This window comes from Zingiber officinale, chromosome 8A (assembly GCF_018446385.1).
Source record: "Zingiber officinale cultivar Zhangliang chromosome 8A, Zo_v1.1, whole genome shotgun sequence".
NCBI classification, from domain to species: Eukaryota; Viridiplantae; Streptophyta; class Magnoliopsida; order Zingiberales; family Zingiberaceae; genus Zingiber; species Zingiber officinale.
Window position 1 is genome coordinate 40,271,030 of NC_056000.1, and position 21,649 is coordinate 40,292,678.

At 34.5% G+C, this 21,649-nt stretch overlaps 2 protein-coding genes across 8 annotated transcripts; both read right to left on the minus strand.

Moving 5' to 3' along the window:
* Positions 1–1,239: 1,239 nt before the first annotated feature.
* On the minus strand, positions 1,240–2,403 carry LOC122008587. Its single transcript, XM_042564360.1, has 2 exons — positions 2,269–2,403; positions 1,240–2,194 (listed from the first exon to the last, which is right to left on the minus strand). The coding sequence occupies exon 2, from the start codon at positions 2,150–2,152 to the stop codon at positions 1,337–1,339; it is 816 nt and encodes a 271-aa protein (XP_042420294.1). The 5' UTR covers positions 2,153–2,194; positions 2,269–2,403; the 3' UTR covers positions 1,240–1,336.
* Positions 2,404–2,536: 133 nt separating this feature from the next.
* LOC122008586 lies at positions 2,537–21,396 on the minus strand. 7 transcript variants are annotated; one of them, XM_042564354.1, is made up of 7 exons: positions 17,091–17,286; positions 16,342–16,561; positions 13,559–13,647; positions 7,663–7,780; positions 7,060–7,584; positions 3,782–3,822; positions 2,537–3,660 (listed from the first exon to the last, which is right to left on the minus strand). In XM_042564354.1, the coding sequence occupies exons 5-7, from the start codon at positions 7,367–7,369 to the stop codon at positions 2,731–2,733; spliced, it is 1,281 nt and encodes a 426-aa protein (XP_042420288.1). In that variant the 5' UTR covers positions 7,370–7,584; positions 7,663–7,780; positions 13,559–13,647; positions 16,342–16,561; positions 17,091–17,286; the 3' UTR covers positions 2,537–2,730. The 7 variants fall into 7 exon arrangements, with proteins under 7 accessions (XP_042420288.1, XP_042420290.1, XP_042420287.1 ...); XM_042564356.1 differs by lacking the exons at positions 13,559–13,647; positions 17,091–17,286 and adding an exon at positions 20,868–21,396; XM_042564353.1 differs by lacking the exon at positions 13,559–13,647.
* Between the last annotated feature and the right edge of the window lie 253 nt (positions 21,397–21,649).

Genomic DNA, 21,649 nt, shown 5'->3' on the forward strand with positions numbered 1-21,649 from the left:
TTGATCTTGATTGTTTGAATAATAATCTAGTTAAAATATATAACATTTCAATGAGCAAAATAAATAATTTAAATTTTGACACTTATTATATTTCAAATGAACATTATTGGTTATGATCAACCATATAGAAGCTAGCATGTAGCTTCTATAACGTACATAAGCTAGTTGTTAACTTTTACAATAATGACTTTATATTATTTTAATTTTATTTTTCTAAGTGATAATTTAATTAAAATAATATTTCAACGAGTAAATCAAACGATCAGGATTTCATGATAATCATTACATTTAAAATGAACATGATTATTTATAATGATTGAGTACGTAGAAGCTAACATGTATCTTTTATAACGTATAATAGCTACATACTAACTTTTACAAACAAAGCTGAATTCAGGGTATTTTCAAGAAAAATTATAAAGGATACTCATTTAACTTTTTTTCTAAAAGAACAAATCACACTAATTTAATATTTCTATTAATTTGGGAGTCATTTTAATTTTTGTCCATAAAATGTTAATAAGATAAAATAGAGGACTCCCTGATGCGTTTTCACATTAGTAATATTAAATTATTTCCCCCGTTTTATTTGATATATTAGTTTAATTTAACATCATAAGAAAAATATGTACAAAGTAAAAAATACTGAAAATTTTTATTGTCCAATGAATTCTCTTAATTGTCACATTCCGAGAAGGATTTATTGACGAGTTGTAGAAGTGAGGAAAAGATAATTTTTAGGAGAGGTAGATGCGGCTTTGGTAAGCTTTGTCTAGGACAAATTATTCATGACTTTTACTATTATAAGAGATAAAATCCACATCGAAAAAATTAGTCATTTATTCAAATTAGCTAAATGAAAATCATTAATTGAATGCATTAAAATGAATTAATTCCAATCCACCCTCATCAAATTTATACTCGGTCCCTGCCTCCAATAAACACACATTAATGCCAATTCAATTAATTTCTATTAATTATATCTTTTTGTATTATATATATGATTTTTCTCTGATTTATCTTTTGAGTAAATTCGAAACGTTTATAAAAGTCAACTTTTAAAATATTTGTGATTCAAATTTTGATTCTCTAAATTATTTCTTTGAGCGTTTTACCACCCCACCACATTCATGGGGCAATCGTGTTATATACATCAACTTCAAAAGGTTAGAGGCGAATTAATAATAATAATAATAATAACATTTCATACTTAAAAATTATATTATTATTATTCTTATATTAATCATCAAAACAACATTTCATACTCGAAAAGGAACCAACGATCATCAAATTTAACATTATACATTAAGCATTAGCTTGTTAGCTTTTTGCCCAACTATCGAGCATGCCCGAACTTGTGATCCTCCATGCTCCGGCCATGATCAACAGATATTGGATTCATCAACCGGTACTGGTTTCCGGCTGCCGGGCAAGATCCTGACGACTCTACTCTCCCCATGCAACCATGGCCAAGTCCCAAGTGAAGCCTTTCCCTCTCCAGCTCCTGCTTCGCATTCCTCCTGAGACAATGTTTCCTACAAGCTGAAGCAGTGCTCACCGTCTGTCTACTAGTTCTGCCGTTACAACCTCCGACCGGCACTGGCAGAGCATCCAGCCCCATCAGTTTGGCGACAACTCCAGGCTTGCACCAAACAACACTCTCCCCAGCCACAGTCGGAGGCAGACACAAATTCCTCTCCAGGTCCAGCTGATAACTAGGCCTGCAAGATGCACCCAGGAACTTGCCATAGCAGGGCCCTATTCGTCGGCCTCCCTCAAAGTCGCTGGGCCTCGCTCTCAAGTTTCGGAATGATGACCGGCACATTGCATCTCTCCCGTCAAGCGAGAAGCGTGGATATTGGCTCAAAGCACTCTGTGCTGATCGGAGAATGTCGGAGTTGTTAACGCATGACATCCTCCGGGGGAGCTCGCCGAATTCATCCACCCCATCCCTTCTTGTGGCCTTTTCCTCCATGTCCAGTTCTAGGATCATCTGCTCCAGTGTCATAGGGCTGCCTGCTGCATGGCTCTCCTCCATGTATGAACCGACGACTGACGAAGCAGCGGCACAGGACATATCGGCTTCAGCTTTCTGCTTCAGGGTGGATGTGGAGTTGACACCATGACAGAAGTTTCTGAATCCTCTCTTCATCTTGGATCCAAAGTCGTTTTTGAGAAGAAAAAGCGAAAGGTCCTTCATGAACATGACAGCTGAAGATGAGGGGAAGAAGATAATGGTGGCCATTTAAAAGGAGGTGCCCCACCTACCTACAACCGTGAAGGAAATGAATTTGAGAGGTTTGGGCTGGTAAAGCTTGTAAAAGCCATCACATGACAACAGATGCAGCAGCTTTCACAAGAACTCACAGGGGTATTATGACTGTTCTATGACATTAAATTGATATATGCTATGCTGGGCTTCTCATAATCCAACTAACCGACCATTAGCGTTAAAGTCAGAATATCAACTAGCACAAGTCCTTTAATGCACAAACAAAACCAATCCCGATACACCAGAGAGCAAACAGAGCTGATGTGTTGGATGTAGAAGTTCACGAAATGTTCCATAGCCAAGTCGGCACAGTGAAAGGTGACATGATCTGTTTTGGAATGTGTAATTATTATCTTAAGTTTTCAGACACTAAAAGGGCCAACACTGATGATATACAAGGCCAACTATTACAAACCCATTGTAGAAATGGGACACTGACCGGGCACTCAATGATTTTGTCAATTGCTGGCCCAGAACATTTTGGCCCCCAAGAGATCCTTTCCTATCTTGCCTTTGAAAGATAAACGCTTTTTGATGTGTTTCTTAGTCGACGAACTACTGTGGTGTGGCTCTGCCAGTGAACTGTTTCTCCTCATGTCATCCTCCATCTGATGAGGGTTCAAGCTTCTACTAGTGTCTGATCCACTGGTCACTGTTGCACCTTGACCCTTGCTGCTAGCAGACTTGAAAGCCACATGGGCATGCTCTGAAAATGATGTCTGTTTTTCTTGTCTGAGAGATTTTGGACACACGGGGCATGGAGGTTCATTAATTTGACTCTTCGGAGTGGTCTCTTCCAAACAATCAGCATGGAAAACATGGTGACAAGGGAGAATGCCAGTAACTGGCATATCAGTGCTTCTGACTATTCGGTTAGAACTCCATGGAGACTTTTGACGCAATAACCTCTTGCAAATCTCGCATCTCTGGTATCTTGTTGTGTTACTAGGGCATCTCTGGTTCTCAATATCAATGGCTTCTGTGATATCAACAGAATCTCCATCAAACCTGAAATCATAGCTGCTTGAGTAACTCCATCTGAGTCCTTCCCTCCTTGAACTCATGCTGAGATCTGGAGAAGCCTCCATCTTCCGAAGTTCAGTTAGAGCTCTACAGAACTTGAGTTCAGGACTCAATGTTCTCTTGGCCCACATAGGTGAAGCCCCACTATTCTCATGATGCATTCTCACACCACTAGTACTTGCTTCAGCCATTCTAGGGATATCAGAATCTGAGACAGGATTCTGGAACATAAGTGGATAAATAGGCTTTGACATGAATGATCGTCTGTTTGAAAGATGGCGGGGCTGCTTGCTAGTGGATGCCCATCTACTAGATTCTAATGGAGAAAATGGAGAACCAATACCATTTGCTACAGCAACGCATCCCTGCAACCCAAATGAAGAAAGGGGTTGCTTATTTAAAAAAATATAGTTAAAACCAGCAACGAGCACAGTGATAGTAGTAATTTCAAAGAAATTAACACATTGAAAACATTAAGAATATTACCTCACTTCCCCTAGAGAAAAAGGAAGCTTCAGGCCTTGCACCTGACATCATAAAATGAATTGTTAACAATTAATCATCAGTAGGTCTAGTATTAAAACCTTCTTGAACAATCACAGAAACTATAAATATTTAGAAATTGAAACAAACCCTTAATCTTAATACACTGATATTTTCTTGATTGTATATTCATCAATGAACTACCAAGTCTTAAAGAACTGCATGTGAAAGGTGAAAGGTGAAAGGTGAAAAATACTTGGCAATCAACTTTGGGTTCAGGACTAAAGCATACCGACTGTTCAAAAACAAGATTGGTAGTTCCCTTGGTAATAGTTCATTTATGTTTATTCGGCATGAATAAATCAGTAAATAGACAAGCTCTAACAATTTGTGCAAATAAAAGAAAAAGCTTGATCACATACATGTTGTGAATAAAGATTTTGAATGGTATATGATCATTGTTTATAAACAAAGCTCAAGAACTGCTCATAAATATGCTCATTTATGGCTCATTGAGAAAGTATTTACTCAATAGTAGTTTGTAGAGATATTAAAGTACAGTTGTACGTGAACTAAATATTCATGAACAAGATTGATACTCAAAACAATAGGAGCTTATCTATGTCCATTCAATATGAAAAAGTAAATTTAAAAAAAAACTTGAAATGTGTAAAGGTTGACAAGATATAGGAATAAACTTGAAAACTTGTGAGCTCAACTACTTTCACCTTCATGAGCCAATCTAATTTTACAAGCCTACAAGTCTTTTTTATAATCGCTATTTCTTTAGCTTGTTTGTTTAAATATACGAAGAATACCATGAAGAAAATATATTATGTATTATATTTTATGAAACAATTTTTTTATCTACTTGTAGCTAATTTATAGGGACAAATCTGTATCTATTGGATCTTATAAAAGCATGAACTCGGTTCATCAATACTCCTTTTAATAGACAATCTTGAACACAAATTTGAGCTCATTTAATATTGGGCTGAGCTAAAGCTTGATTTTTTTTTTTTCGTATATGAACAAGGTCAAGCTTTTGGATTGGTCTGGGGAATTTACATGGTCTGCACTCTCAAAATCAATAATTGTCTATATAGGTGTCCATGATGGTTCAAATTTTAAATATATAGAAAGTAGAATTATTGCTAAATTTTTGCTAGTGCAAGATCACCTATAATCCCTTCCCTTCTTGACTCTACCATGGCCATCCTTGTGTGTGCAATCCACATATCAACCTGTAACTTTGTTCAGTAATGATTTAATGTATTATTTTATTAAAAGAAAAAAAAGGTTCTGTTAGTTCTTATCAAGGGTGATGACCTACAAGAAGTATTTCCTGACAATTACAGTTTTGTCCCTTCATAATTGGGAGTCATGGAACATTGCATTATTTTTTTGTCAAAGACAACGATTACATGAGCAACGCAACTAAAATCCCCAATGTGAAACTAAACCCATAATACATAATTAGCAACCCAAATAGTCCAATAACTCTTTAACACTCTTCCTCAAGTTGGAATAGAAGTATCATCTTGTTACATAAATTAGAAAAGGTTCTCAAAAATAAAGTGAATTTGACAAAGACACTTGATGACAATGAGATGAAGATACGATATCAGTGCCATAAAGAAGTAGTTTGATGATACAAGCTGGATTACTCCTCAAGGGTTTGTGGTTGGACTATGGTTCATGACGAACTGCAAGAGAGAAATATAAGGATAAGTTAGTAACATACTTCATGTTATTTACTTCTTCCTTTACTCCCCATCAAACTGAGATCGTTAATGATTCTGAAATTTGTGAGGATGGATGCTAATTTGGGAGAGGTTGCAGAAAGAATTATGGTGCATCGTCTACTTTTCACACGAATTGTTATCAAGCGAAGGACCAGTAAAGATTGATATTTACTCCAAGAGATGAGGATATTAGAGAAGACTAAAATTTGGCATCTGCTCGACCAAAAGAGGATACTTGAAGACTATAAGGATTAATCTAGTGTTACCAAAAGAGGATATTCAACTTGATTCGCTCACTAAATGGTTTGATCCAGTGGTTTGAATCAGAAAAGGTTTAGAATCCATCTGATTCAATACACTGCTAATTCTCATATCAGTATGATGTTTGGATCATACTGTTGATTGCAAAGATCACTTTTGGTATCCTCACCAATATGATGTTTGGATCAAGCAGGATCAACTTAACAAACTTCTTGCTATTAGGTTACTCCATATCGTGTGTCCAAACTTTAACTAATCATGACTCAAATACTTGGGGGCACTTCCATACTCTCATTATCAGTATGATCTAAAAATAAAATCAGGGGTTTTAAAACCCTGCCAACAAAACCTAAAGAGGGTGAGCACAGTGCACCACTACTGGAATTCGTATACCCTTTCTTCTGTCTTTACTTCTGAAAAAACATGTTAAAACTTATTCTTACGATGCAAAAATAAACATATTAGTTCAATGTTAAAATTGCATTAACCAATATAGACATAAAATGTAAACTTCTCCAACACCAGTATTGCATTTCTAAATAGGATTTTTCCCAATTGGTACAGCATTCTCGAAGGAAGATTTTACTAGATTTAAAATTTTAAATTATCTAAACATAAAATTCTAGAAAAGATCCAAAACAAGTACAGAAAAAACTATCCTGCTACTGGTGATGTGAAAGCAATTTGTAATCCTGTTCATATGCATACTATATATTACTTCCTGGATGAGTACTTTCAAATAGTAGATACCCTATATGATCAAGATAACTTAAAACTAGTTTACCAAGAAAAGTACTTGCAAGATATGATCTAACAGTTGCAGTTCTTGCAACAAAAAGTAATTCCAGATCCTAGCACTTGTACATACATTCAGATCTAATAAAAATCAATTGTACATATATTCACCAATTTCTGTCAACACCTGTTGATAAATGAACTCCACTCGCTCTGAATCCACAATAATTCCAGGACCCATTAGGATCTTAAGCTACAATGAAGTTTCCAGAAGTCTGTAATAATCTTTCCCAGCTTCTACATGATAATTTGATAACTAATCTCAGTTTAAAGAACATTAGCGTCCTTAAATTCCTTGCCACCTAATCTAGGTACCCTTTCCAATGCAACATGAGTTACAAAACAAAATAGAGACATCTAAAATGAAAATGATAAAATTCTACCGAAGAGAGAATGAAATTTTAGAGGCAGGTGGAGAGACTTAAGAAACAAACTAACTTGCATTCATAATCGGGTCAGTAAGAGAAACTAATCAGATACCTCCTGAAGGTGTAGAAAATTCCCCAAGATCATATCTATGCACACACGGTATCCAGCGTCGTGCTTGAAGATAGTCAGATGGGCTCCCTGAATAAGATAGTGCCCCATCAGACACAGAATGGTGATGAATTAGGTCATTATTCCTAGTTTGTCTGCCACTTTTACTATGCAGAGACACTGAAGACCCAGTCAGAGGAGCTTCATGAACTCTATTTGATAGTTCATCTGACTGAGAACTGCAGTCCCATCTCCTTGATAAATAAGGTGAGTAGCTTGAATTGGTTCGCCAATGAGGTTCACTTGGATCCATGGAGCAATCTCTTCCAGAAGTATTAGATTTTGGTCCATGTGGCCCAGCGGCCACACAACAGAGAGCACCCGTCTTAGCTATTTTATATGGTACCAGTAAGTCAGAGCAAAACAACAAGACCAGCAGCTACTCTTATAACAAAAAACATTTACAAATCATGAATCCAAATCACAGCCAACAACTTCAGCATTTGGATTGATGATTGAGAAGAAAACCTGCAACATAATCAACAATATTAACGTAAATAAGATTGGAGAATTATCCAGATGAAGTACAGCGAAACGTGATCATACCTTGATATTCTTCCTCAGATCTTGACGCTATACATTTTATCTGGCTATTTTACATCCGATTCAGGCTCAAAACATTTAGACAAAATTGTTGTGTGATGCCATTCAACTCAGGTACCCACTACATGAATTGCATGCAATATAAAAATCATACACTTTTATGAATAACTATCCTAAAAACTCCATCCAGGTTCACACCCCATAATAGTGCAAAATACCAATCTACAAAAAGATAAATAATACATGAACATTGTTTATGATAAGTAAAAGTTGAATCAATGTTGGTGTTAGAATCAACAATAGCATAATGATAAATGTCTCATGGTTGTCAATATTGGAATATTATTGATATTGGTTGTTCCAAGGTGGTCCATATTGGATTGGTAGGATCCATGGATCAAAGTGGGTAAGAAATACTACAACAATTACAACAATCAAGTCTTATCCAACTAGATGGGGTCGGCTATATGGATTCTTGTATGTCATTAAGCTCTATCCCCGACTATATCATCATTTATATTTAAATAAATTTTATCTTGTTTTATTATTGCTAACGAAGTCTTTTTTTGATCTTCTTCTTCCTTATTTGATATGCATATTTCTCATAGTTTCACATCACCTAACTGGAGTATTTATTGATGTCTAAGTACATGTCTGTACCACCATCTAAAACATGTCTCTCAGAGTTTTACTTGGATAAATACAACTTGACTTTCTCTCTCATTTTTTATCTATTTATCCTCATATGTCCACACATCCACCTTAATATCCTCATCTCTGCAACTCTCATCTTCTGCTCATGTACTTGAGTTATAGTCCAACATTCAACTTCATATAACATAGCAGGTCTAATCGTCATTTTGTAGAACTTCCCTTTATGTTTTAGGGGTACTATACGATGATAGAGACCATCTGACACTCTCTTCCATGTCAACCATCTTACATGAATTCTAAGACAAATTTCTCAATCCCTTCATCTTTTTGCAAAAATGAACCCAAATAATTAAAGCTCTCAGTTCTAGATAATTCGTTATCTTCTATCTTAATAATTATCTCATTACTTCTAACATTGCTAAATTTAAATTTTATATATTCTGTCTTTATCCTACTAAGCCTAAAATCTTTCACTTCCCGTGTTTCCGACCACGTTTCAATTTTAACATTTACTCCTTCACTTGTCATATCTAACAAAATAATCTGCAAACATGTACCACGATATTATGTCTTGGATGTGTCCAGTGAGTTCATCCATAATTAATGTAAAAGATAGAAACTTAGAGTTGATCCTTGATGTAACCCTATCTTAACGTAAAAATACATATCCAAAAAAGATTTAAAAAATAAATATATGAGATAATAAAAGATTTTAATATCTAAGAATGATACACCTTATATATCATTAAATATAAATTATTATTGAGATAAATAACACTAGTTATTAACATAATCAATCAAATAATTTATTAGCTATTACATATTATCAATTTTATTACCTTTTATAATTTATTAGCTAATACTAATATGGCATTATATCATATGGCATTAAATCTGTAACCCTAATTGTTGACTAAAAATGGTATTAACCCTATCACTTATTGTATTTGATATTACCAAATACTATTATTGATTAAATGTTATATGAAATTGAAAGTTTTAAGTATCTAGAATCATTTTTCCAAAAGGATAAAGGGGGTTGATAGAGATATTTTACATATGATATAAGCATGACAATTGAACTAAAGAAGGGTGTCAAATATTCTTTGTGATCATAAGATACCTTTAAAACTTAAAAGGGAGTTTTACAAAATAGTAGTTATACTTGTTATGCTATATGGAGTTAAATGTTAGGTTATGAAGCGAAGCAAGTAGACGAACAGAAATGAGAATGTTAAGGTGAATGTGCAGGCATACAACGATAGACATGATAAAAACTAACATTAAAAAAAATCAGGGTTACATCTATTAAAGGAAAACTTCATGAGACGTTTAAAGGTGATGTGAGACACAAATATGCATATTAATTGAGAAAGAGGACCCAAAAGAAACTTGATTAGTAATGATAAAACATGATAAAATTCATTTAAATATAGATAAGAATATAGTATGGAATCGAGCCTATGGCATAGGAGGATCCATATAACCGACCTCACTAAGTGGGATGAAAGCTTGCTTGTTGTTATTTACTTAGCAAATTAATATTTTTTTAATCAGAATATTGTGTTAAAGAGTAAATAAATTCATAATATAAAATTTTCTGAAAAAGTTCATTCATTATGCCATTGGTTTGCATAAGAAGAAAGGAGATTTGCTTCTTATTTGTACAAGAGGAAGGAGTCCAATTTGGGCTTCAATTTTGTGTGAACTTGAGGATAGTAGCATGGTCACATGAGAAGGTGCTTTATGAGCAATATGGAAAATAACAAAATAAAATTTTGCTCATAAAGCACCTTCTCATGTGACCATGCTACTATCCTCAAGATCACACAAAATGAAGCCCAAATTGGACTCCTTCCTCTTGTACAAATAAGAAGCAAATCTCCTTTCTTCTTATGCAAACCAATGGCATCGCTAGTTGGCAGCTACTCTTGCAGTTAGAACTACCCCCAAGAAATCCAATGATCCCCACAAGTCACAAATAGAATAATCTTGTAACTGACAGTGACATTGAGACCCAGAAAGACTCATTTCTCCTAATCCCAAGTTCTACAACTCCCAATTCCTCTTAATTCCTCCTGATCTAGATGGTCCTAATGATCTAACCAATCCTTGGACCCATATCTGACATATGGAGTCAAGCCAGATTGAGAAGAACCAATCCCAATTCAATTCAACCAAACAGTATCAAGACCACTTGAGATTGACAACCATAGTTTTAAATGCATGTTGAGCCGATTTAGTATCACATCTTTATATTTAGTTATACGATGTTATGATTGTGTCCCCATATATATGATTTACAAATAATTATAACATTGTTAGCAAGGATAAGGTTTGATAATCAAATAAGTTAAATTTTACAGTCATATGTTTACCTAGACGGGAAATAATAGGCCTCTCTCTCTCTCTCTCTCTCTCTCTCTACCACCTCCACAAGAGGAACTACAATCAGAGGTCGTGATTGCATTCCACACTATACATTACCACCTAAGGCCTACAAGTTGTTCTCTTCTAATAAACCCTTACTGACCGATTGATTATCACTTGACACCCATGAGTTGTTCTCTTTTGATGAATCCTTTTTGACCTATGATCGGTTATCGCTTCATGCTACCCCTCACAGTTGTGTTGCTTCCTCTATGCTTTGTCAGGACACTACCATCATTTGATCTCCTCTCTCGCTTCAACACGGTAGTCATGTTGCATTCTCTCCTACTCCGACTAAGGCATTGCCATCACCTATGCTCGCTTCGTCTTCATGCAATTCTGTTGCCATAAACCCTAGCTTTCTATGGTGCCAGTTACACATGGTTGGCTCATCCACGAGACCCCTGAACTACAACCACCCACACATTGTCGTTGATCAAAACTGGTAACAAGAACATGTCATTGCAATCCTTGCCTCCACTTCACAATTGAGATGGAGTGAACTCGCCACCTAATCATTCTCCAAGTAAATCATGTAATTTAAATACAAAAATGTTAAAAAGCATTTGAAAGAAAATGATGACTTTTGCAGTTTTCTACCTTTTTTTTTGTTATTTTAGCATTTAAAATGATGTCCACCTCTACCATCGATCCTAAATCAAATAATTCTATTGGAATTAATATTAGATTTAACAACACCAATTATCTTTTATACGCTTGAGCATTTAAAGCTCTCGTTGGCTCTTATAGGGAGGATAGTGATCTATCATTACCACCTCCATATGAGAAAGATGCAACCTTTTCGATTTGGCAACGTACACATCACTTTAACTGTTTTTACATGGCACCTCAATAGTATAGAATGAACAATATCATTATCTGTAATATATCTCTCTGCATGCAAAAAAATTACGAGCTCTGCGACAAATGGTCTCTCACAAACAAAATGTCAACTAGATATACTGGGTATATCAAGATATTTTAAACTTGAAATAAGAGTCATTTCATGCATAAATAGTTTGCTCTCCAAGTAGCAAATGGAATGAATTAGCCATACATCATCCATTTCAATGGATCGTAAAATTTTAAAGCGTTAACATAAAGAATTTAAAGTGGCAAAATTCTTGTCCAGATAGATAATCCCTATAAATACAATCCGCTTGCAATTTCTTATCAATGTAAGTGTACCATCTTTATTAAATGCCTTAGCACAAACCTTCAAGCAACATCAAGTACCACCACCTCTTCACCCAACCCATAACTCATTTAGTTCATTGAGCTAGATGAGGACATAGAGGTAGAGGACAATGACGTGGATGTGAACGCTCTTTATGTACATTATGGTCACATTAATCATCCATCAGAATGTTGTTGGAATAAGTATGGATGACCACCCACTTGAAGCCACCACAATATCGTCGCCTTCAAAATACTCTAGCAGCCACAACAATATCTATTAATTTTGTTGGAAATGAGCCATTCTAGAATCTACTACAACAACCTTAACAGTTAAGTTTTACTTTCCTGGTAAAATTATATGATTCTGGTGCATCTTCACATATAACAAGTAATTGTAAATTTCTTCCCCTTCATCTATCTCATTTACCACATTCTATTGTGGATGGCTCTCATATACCAGTTAAATGACAAGTTCCTCTAGATACCTCATCTTTAGTATTAGACAAAATCTTTCATATTCTGAAAATTTCCTATAAATTTGTTACTCATTAGTATGCTCACGAAACCTTTAAATACTATGTAACTTTGTATCATACTTATAATATTTTCTAGGATTTGCAACAAAGAAGATTGGTGGAGCTTATGAATATGGTGGAGTCTACTAATTAGAGGATCTGCAGCCTCACCTAGTCACAGAGGCCGGCCTAGCCATGGCCTCACCATGAGAGGTCATTGCCACCACACTCCTCCCTTTTTCTTTTTCCCTTTATTTCCATCTTTTTCTCTATTTTAATTTTTTCCACAATTAATTTCTTTCCCTCCATTAATATTTTTCTCTCTCCTTAATTGTAAATTTTTTTTGTCATTTACATCTTAATTTTTTTCCCTCTTTCATCCATCAAGAAGGTAAATAGAGACCAAAAAGTATTTAATTTATTTCCCTCCTTCATTTGTTCATAAGGTTTAAAAAAAACCTCTTTAAGGATGAGGGAGACATATTATTATAAACGATAGAACAATAAATATGACATAATTTCTAACCTTATAAAATATACTACTAATGAATTAAATTATTCTATATATAAATTTGGTTTAATTTTAAACAGATCAAAATAAATCCAAATTAAATACAGTTTAAACCTATTTGATCCCGTCATCTTTAATTGGTGAACTTTAGCTAACTAAAAATCAACTTTGACTCAATAAGCATTAAACATTTTATGAGATAATGTCAAAACTTGAACTCAACATTCATCATCTCAAATATAAAATCAATAATAAATATTTATAGTAATCAAATATTAATTAAAAACATATTTTTTAATTAATATATTTTATATTTTAAAAAAGTATCGAAGTTGTATTGGCACAACAAAATACAGTCCCAAAACTTTATCATTCTAGTCATAAATTGAAACTCTAGCATGACTCAATTTTAAATCTTGCTACTAGCATTGTTGACCCAATCTTCTATGTCAAAAGTTAAAGACTTCATCAATAGTGTACCCTCCTTAACTACGTTACAACCTGAAACATGTGACTTGAGTGATGATTGTACTTTTGATGTGCTCATGAGCTCTAAACTCAAGTGCTTGCAATTGTCGGGAAATGAACAATGTAGGCATGTAATCCTCACCTCTTTTCCACAGCAAGCAACACTCCCAATAGCAAGGGTTGGCCACAAGCAACATCATGCAGTGAGTGAGCTACTTGGTTTAGCTGTGCCTGTGTTAAGAGGGAGCAAATAAAACGAGTTTAAATGGTCTTTTAACAATTATAATGTTGTATTTCCCTAAGAAAACAACTCCAAAAATTTTCTTTCTTTTATTTTCTATTTTCTCACGAGATACATCTCCCTAACTTTCTATCTTCCCCAATACATAGGCCTAATAATCATCTCCTCTTTCCCACAACCATAGTCAGGTCCTTACTCCTCTAGCCATACATTACTAACCATGTCCGCTTCTCACTATATCTTATACCCACTAGTGTGAACATCACCATCCAGTTGGTTTGTTCATTGGGAAAATCTCCACACTCGTCATCATTATCACCGGTGTTTCCTCCATAATGCTTTGCGATCAATGCCTGCTCCTTTCATCCTCCTTAGTCTTTACTCCAAGACATCAACATCCACATGCACTTACACCTCCAACACATCACCAACTACTTCTCAAATTTTTATCGTGATTCTTCAATCAGGTCTCTCAATAGTTTAGTAAATCTGCAATAGATCTTGACCAATTCTCCATACTGCGCCCACCAACCAGTGGATGCTCATCTGCCACATCTCATCATGGTTCCCTCACAAGAAATATTTCTCACGTGCTTCCCTTCAAGAGCAAAGCCTACTTATTCTCGTAAGGAGATGCAATCTCCTTTCCAAGATTTATCTTTGAGATCTTCTACCTATCTCATCGCTACTCCCCAAACCTCATGCTTGAGGACCTCCATATGTCATTTTAAAGCACCAAAAGACTTAATCTCTTTCCCGAACCTTATCTCTGAGATCTACCAATAACTGCTTCTTTCTTTAGCATCATTGTGGTCAATGCAAGCCAAGACTCTTGATGGTGATTCTCTGCCCATTGAGTTTCTAACATCCTTTAAGGTGGAGTGCAAGTTATATTGCTTCATTTATGCTTCCTCCCTCTCCGAGCATAATAATGACGATGAAAGAGATTGTGACTACTACAACTACTTCATCATGGTTCCATCATTACTTTCTACTTTGGGCAATAAATCAATTGATTTTAACTCGCTTGACGTCCATTTTGTTGCCACTCAACTATCACCCAATTAGCTGAAGAAATCAATCAATCTTAAGGCATCCAAAGTACCTCCATCTAGTGCCTAACCATCATCTAATCAAGTGGAGAACTTGATCAATCTCAAGATGTTTAAAGTGTTTTCACTAACGCCTACACATCCCCTAATTTCAAGAGAAATCAATTAATCTTAAATAGTCTAAAATGCTTCAAATCATGGTGGGCAGAAGCAGCCTACTGACTGAGATGGATTGGGATCAAGTAATGCCCATTCAACTTTGGGCGAGAAATGGATACCCACCCGAGTTTGTGAAATATTGATTAATGAAGGTTAAATTAGAGCAAAATTTTAATTAATTGGTCGTAATTAGTTGGCATATTAGAGATATCGACTTGAATTGAAATTAGTTAGATCAAGTAATGCTTTGATTTCTCCGGTTCCAACTTGAGAATCTTTACCAAAGTACAGGAGTGGGGATGCCCGAATGTGTAAATTTAGACATGAAATGAAGTCTTATGATTTTGAGAGGGAGAGGACTTAAGGTGAGGGATTCACTATTGTGCAGAGGTGGATAAGCCAGAAGCAGATATGCCAACATTGACACCTATTCTTGGGCATTATCAAAGAGCATCTTCTTTAAGAGTTTCCTTATATCCTTTGGGCATTCTCAAGGAGAAGACAATCAATGTTTTATCACTTCTACGAAAGTAGGAATCTGACAATCTCCTATACTCTCAACCTAGGTAGCGTAATTAAAATAATTAATTGCATTTAAGTAATAACTTAAAAAATTATCTAAGAATTACTTATTGTTATTTTTATTAATAATTAATTATTTTAATTTAATTAATATATTTTATTTAATTAATAGTTTAAAATAATATTTAATTAAATAATTAAAAATAATTAGATTAATCAATTTGAATTTAATTAGTCCATCATATGACTAAGAAGGCCCATGAACCTAGGTGGGTTGGAAAAATCTATAAATACTCAAGTCCTAGATAAGATCAAGAAAGGAGTAAAACTGTATTGATTTATTACTAATATAAGTATTTCTCATGCAAAACAAGATCAGTTGTTTATAATTTATAGTGTTCGTACATGCACATCAAATTAGCCAACCCCATCTAATGGGATAAGGTTTAGTTGTTGTTATTGTCCATGCACTTCAAATATAGACTCATAATTTTTTTTTTATTTATATATCTTTCATTGCCTATTCAATAAATATTGTTATTTGATCAATCCATATCTTTTCAATGACTTGTATTATTCTCCTTACTCTTTTTCTCAGCACACAATACTAGTCATACAATGATTCCATCCCATTTAAGAAAGGTGTTAGAATAAAAATTAGCATATTAATTACATGTTGAATAAGTTTAGTTCAATATCCAGTAATAGTTATAAATAATTCTGTCCTATATGCATAATGTGAATGTTAAAAAAAGCTTATCCATGAATGTGCCTTGTAACAGTTGGAAAAAATTAATAATTGGACAAACTTTAAAGACTATTAATGGGCCTTCCAAAATCTAGAAAACTAGATTTGTGCACATAAAAATCTAGTGGGATATGCATAGCAATAGAATGAATGAAACGCCTAGGTACTAGAACATGAACTAGTAGGAAGTTGAGTCAGCATACCAACGAGGAATTTGTAACTCGAACATCAGCAAGATAGAACAAGCAATTTGACCGCATACTAACAAGATTTTTTTATCAAACAAATTGTCCAACTGATATAATGACTGCTCATCAAAATTATGGAGTTCAAAGGGGAAAAAAATAATCCCTTAAAATGGTTGTGACGCGTCCAACTAGTCTGTTAGCATCGTCTACAGCATCCTCCTCTTCATGAAAACGCCTAAAAAAATGTCACTTGCGTCAAATAACACAATAATCAACGGGACAAGATCAAGTGTTGGAGACTGTCTAGGAACCTAAATTTCAGATAGCAAGGAAAAGCCAAACAGACATCATCTTATGTAACATCAATAAACGAAACGTAAAAACGGAACCACAACGCACTGAAAAAAACAACAAATGTCTAAAACACTACGATTAGCTAGGATATCCGAGATTAAGAGGTAAGAAAAATGAATCTACAAACTACCTGACCGAGAAAAAAAAAGGAGAAAGGGACAGAGATCTCGAAAACAACCTTTACCTTTAGAAATCCAGCATGAGAAGCAAACAAGGGGGAGAAAAAAAACAAGAGTGACAAGGGGCACAAAACCGCATTCTGAAAAGACAAGTGAGAGATCGAACGAACGAGAATCAACCGCTGTGCAATTAGGCGAGTGCTCAAGAAATTTCCCAAATCGACAATCGACAAAGAGGGATTAAAAAGGGTAGATTGCGAGTGGATGATAAAACGAGGGAAATCCAATCACCTGAGACGAAATTAGGGTTCCAAAGGGGCAGTGTGCGGCCGCGAGAGTGATTCGGAAAGGATCCGAAAAGGACCGAGGTTTTTTATCAGAGATGAGGGCGATCGAGGGTCGTCTTCTCCGCTCTGGAGAAACGGTGGAAGGGAACAAAAGGAGCAGCAGTAGAAAAATGAATAATAATAAAAACAGGCGTCCAAATGTTTTGATTACACATTAATCACTTCCATTATCATTGAAGACAAGGTGTGGGACCCACGGTTGCCACTAATCACAAAGCTGGTTACGGAACAGACGGAATCCTCCGGTTTTAATTTACAGACCAAGAGAATCCACTCGTCATGATTGACCCATAAATTATGGACCAAAGCGTCTGTGCTTGTTACTGAACAGCCTCAAAACGATCGCGCAGGCAAAGTCTAGATGCTTCCTGGCGCCCTGAATCAGGGCAGAGTTGGGACGAATCTTGAACCGTCCATCCTACTCCTTGGAGATTTTCAACCGCTGATTTTTATCCCAGTTTAACGTCAACCATTTGTTCCTCGAAGCCGTTTCATAAAACAAGATAAAATTAAAAAAATTAAAAATAAATTAGCCCACACGGTATAGCAAAATTGGTTATCAAATGATTGATTTGCAGAATTGATTTCCTTATTTTAAAAAGAATTATTAAATCCCTTTACTACATGCAACAATCAAGCGTTTCCTTAAATAATTAGGCATTTATTTTCCTAATTTCGACGTACTACTTACAAGGATAACAATTCTATAACGTTAGGTGCGGACTGATGAATTGTTCGCACTTCCCAATTTATTAATAAAATAACTTTTTTTATTAATGGAAGGTGTTCAAGTTTTACCTTATTAATTTTGAAAATAAATAGTTTTTTAATTAAAAAAATTCACCTTCGAATATTTGTCAAAAATTTGAATTCTCTTATTTTCTTTATACTTATTGATATGTATTTTTTTGATTTATTTTGATGATCGATAAAAAATTTTATGAAATCAAATTAATCATCTAAGAGATAATCAATGAAACTCATTAAAATTATCATTTTTTTTTATTATGTAATATATATTCTCCCTAATATTTATGTCACTCGGGCAGCAGTTAAGAGAATTGAGAAAGCATTAGTGTGTGTCAGATTTTCTGTCATGGCTATCTATAAACGTAGGTAAGAAATCATGCATATAACATAACCGCAAGGCATCACGACATTATGTGAAAATGAAAGTATGTTATCCGTCTAATGACCCTTCACGGTTATTCTATACCATTAACAGGTAATAAATTAGAAAAATCGAAATTAATCATTATATGGAAGAATAATTTCTCAATCTTTATTAGAATTTAATTTCAATTATAACAAAAGATTATGAAAAAAAATAATTAATCAGACTGGATAACGTCGAGCTTAAGATGATCAATTCGGTCCTACGAAAATTTTCCACCGACTATCAGGATAAATCAAAAAACACTCATTTTGAGTAACCCAAAAGATCATGACAAATTAAAGAACTGTAAGATGCATGGTGGTGAGGGAGCTAAGCATATGGAATGACTTCCACAATAATCCATATTGTCAAATCTTTATCTATGGTAGTAGAGCAATACTAATGGTCAGGTCATTTGGGATGACAGATTCAAATTGATGAGGCACTTGGTATATGTTCGATATTTGGAATGGTAATGAGTTTTGATTAAGGAGTTAATAGTAATGGAAATGAATATTTGGTATAGATACTAAAATTGATATTATTCTTGCTTTGTTTGGCTTAAATTATGAAATGAAAATTAGTCAAAATTCTCATTTTATTCTTATAAGTAAAATATAAAAATAATTACACAGATTAGAACATTTTTTTAAAAAACATAATATGATAAGTAACTTTCTAATGTACAAAAGACATAATAGAACACAATAATTATCTTCAAAATAAATCATCGTCATATTAAACAATTCTGTCAATAGTTTTGCATAATCAAAATATCTACCCAAATAATCAAAATAATGAAAGTCATTCCATATCAAATATTTTATTTTCCCAATTGTTAAACATTTGGAGCACTAATTATTCCTAAATGTAGTCTACTGATTAGCTAGGGCAATTATTCGTATATAGTCTGTTTCAATCTCACATTCACTGCCATCATTTTCATTTTGTTCATCTTCATCTAGGATATCCTCCTAAGGATCATGGCTCATGAATTTACGGATCAAGTTATGAAACAAATAGCAAGCAATTATAATACGAACTTAGGTTTGCATTAGAAAAAAATAAAGAGGAAACTAATAGGGCGTTTGGTTTGCGTTTTCCACCCTGTTTTCTGTTTTCATTTTTTGAGAAAATGGAAAACGCGTTTGGTTTGCGTTTTCCACGTTCATTTTTAAGAAAATGAGAGAGTGTTTTCTAATAAAACGAAAAACGCGGAAAAGTCATTTTTTGAAAAACTAAAAACGTGCGTTTTTCAAAAAATGAAAATGAAAATGGGACAAACCAAACGCACCCTAAGATTTTATAACGACCCTTCAACAATCTAAAACACCTCTCAATAATATTTGTAACTGTAGAGTACTTCATGTTAAAATATTCTTCGGTTGTCTCGGGATGATGATCTTCTCATTCATTAAGGTGATATCTATGTTCGTGATAAGGTGTCAGAAATCCATCTGAATTGTAATATCCAACATCGACAAAAAAAAAATAACAGCATAAACCAAGGATAATAATTAAATTAATAAACTAAAGATAATAGTTAAATTAATAAATGTAATTATTCTAAAAATTTAAAACTCCATCATAATTCCAACTTCAAAGTAAAAAAATATTTATTATTTACCTTGAGGAACTTTAAGACCAGATGGTCTACTTATAGCATTACAAAGTACCCGATCATCATGGGCAAAACCTTCCCACATAAGTAACACATATATGAATTGCATTTGTGGGCAACATACTCCCAATACATTTGTTGCAATCCCTCCCTTTCTTATGTGATGATGTTATTTTTCTTCTTTAGGAGGAGTCACTTGGATGAAAGTATTGTTTAACGTACATAAACAACTCTATAATAATTTTTATGATGTTAAAAAATGTAATTAAACTAAAGAAGTATAGGTGATGTTAAAATTCTTATCTCAAACGGTTTCCATCTATCTTCTTCGTAGTCATTGCGTATGAATTTGGATTTTTGAGCAATATGTTGTGCAGTTGTAAAATTGCTCGAAGACATAGATTGAAATGATAACTCACTGTCTCACGATTTTTGTTTAAAAAGGAGACTCATTGTTTGAATTTTTTTTATGATGTGCTAACACGTAGACAAATAAGATCACAATTTCATCAATTGTGATATTTTTTTGTGGCTTTTGAACCCCAACGTCTTGTATCATATCACATAATATTCTGAATGTTCTCCTATCCATTCAAAGTTCACCAATACTTATTTCATTGCTCTTTTTTGTAAGGCTGAACATCCATTCCATACGCATAAATTATTTATCATCCCTACTTTTTATTTGACGAATCATATTTCGATGATATGCAAGTATTGCAATTTAATAAAGTATGACAACTAAACAAACCATGAGCATTCCATATATATTCCACAAAGTACACATTAATCTACGTCTTCTATGGTTAAACGATGATCATGCCATGTTTATTTACATCACATAACAACCGATGACAAATTAAACATAATTTTGAAGTCATAAGTTGTTCATTTAGGAAAAATTATAATTCCAAAAAATTATTTGGATAAAAAGATTTACTTACATATTATAGTTTTTTTCGATGGCAGCAACTTGGTTGGGAGAAGGAAGCTTCGATAGGGAGGAGGAAGAGAAGGGGAAAAGGGGAGAAGAAAGGGAGGAGGAGGAGGATTGGGGAGAAGCAACTTCGATGGCAATAGCTTCAGTTGGAAGGAGGAAGTTTCGATGGTAGCAACTTTAGTTGGGAGGAGGAAGCTTGGATTGAGAGGAGGAAGAAAAGGGGAAGGGGGGAGAAGAAAGGGAGGAGGAGGAAGGGGGAGAAGAAGCTTCTATGGTAGTAGCTCGGACGATCGAGCAAGGAGGAGGAGAAATAGGCGTTGAGAATAAGGGAAGAGAAAAAAGGAAGCGCGATCAAGAGGAAAAGAAGAAGGAGGAGAAGAAGAAGGAGGAGGAGGAGGAGGAGGAGAAGAATGGAGGAAGCTCAGGTGGGTGGGGAAGAGAAGGGCAAAGAAGACGCTCATGCGGAGAAGAAGCTTGGGTGAAGAAGAGACTCGGCTTGGGGCTGGGCTGTCAAGAAAAAGAGAAGAAGGAATTGGGAGAAATGAGTTTAGTGATAACCTGTTGGGAGGGATTTATGAAATCAGGGATATCAAACTCTTATTTTGATTTCGATTCTCGTCTACCAAGTACTAGGAATATGAATGAAACATATTTCATTCCCATTTCAGCCTTCTAAACTCGCCTACCAAGCACCCCCGATATAAGTTTTCCATGCAAAAAAATTTATTGTTATTTAATTGATAAAGATGAATGAATTATTTGTCATTTCCATCATTCATTATTATG

Bases quoted from the DNA above. Each gene is read 5' to 3' on its own strand.
- LOC122008587 (XM_042564360.1), bottom strand. From the start codon at position 2,152: ATGAAGAGAGGATTCAGAAACTTCTGTCATGGTGTCAACTCCACATCC.
- LOC122008586 (XM_042564359.1), bottom strand. From the start codon at position 7,369: ATGGATCCAAGTGAACCTCATTGGCGAACCAATTCAAGCTACTCACCT. The intron at 3,823-7,059 runs GTATCTGATTAG...TTATGATGTCAG, and splicing joins ATTTTCTACACCTTCAGGAG to GTGCAAGGCCTGAAGCTTCC. The intron at 3,661-3,781 runs GTAATATTCTTA...TTTGGGTTGCAG, and splicing joins TTTTCTCTAGGGGAAGTGAG to GGATGCGTTGCTGTAGCAAA.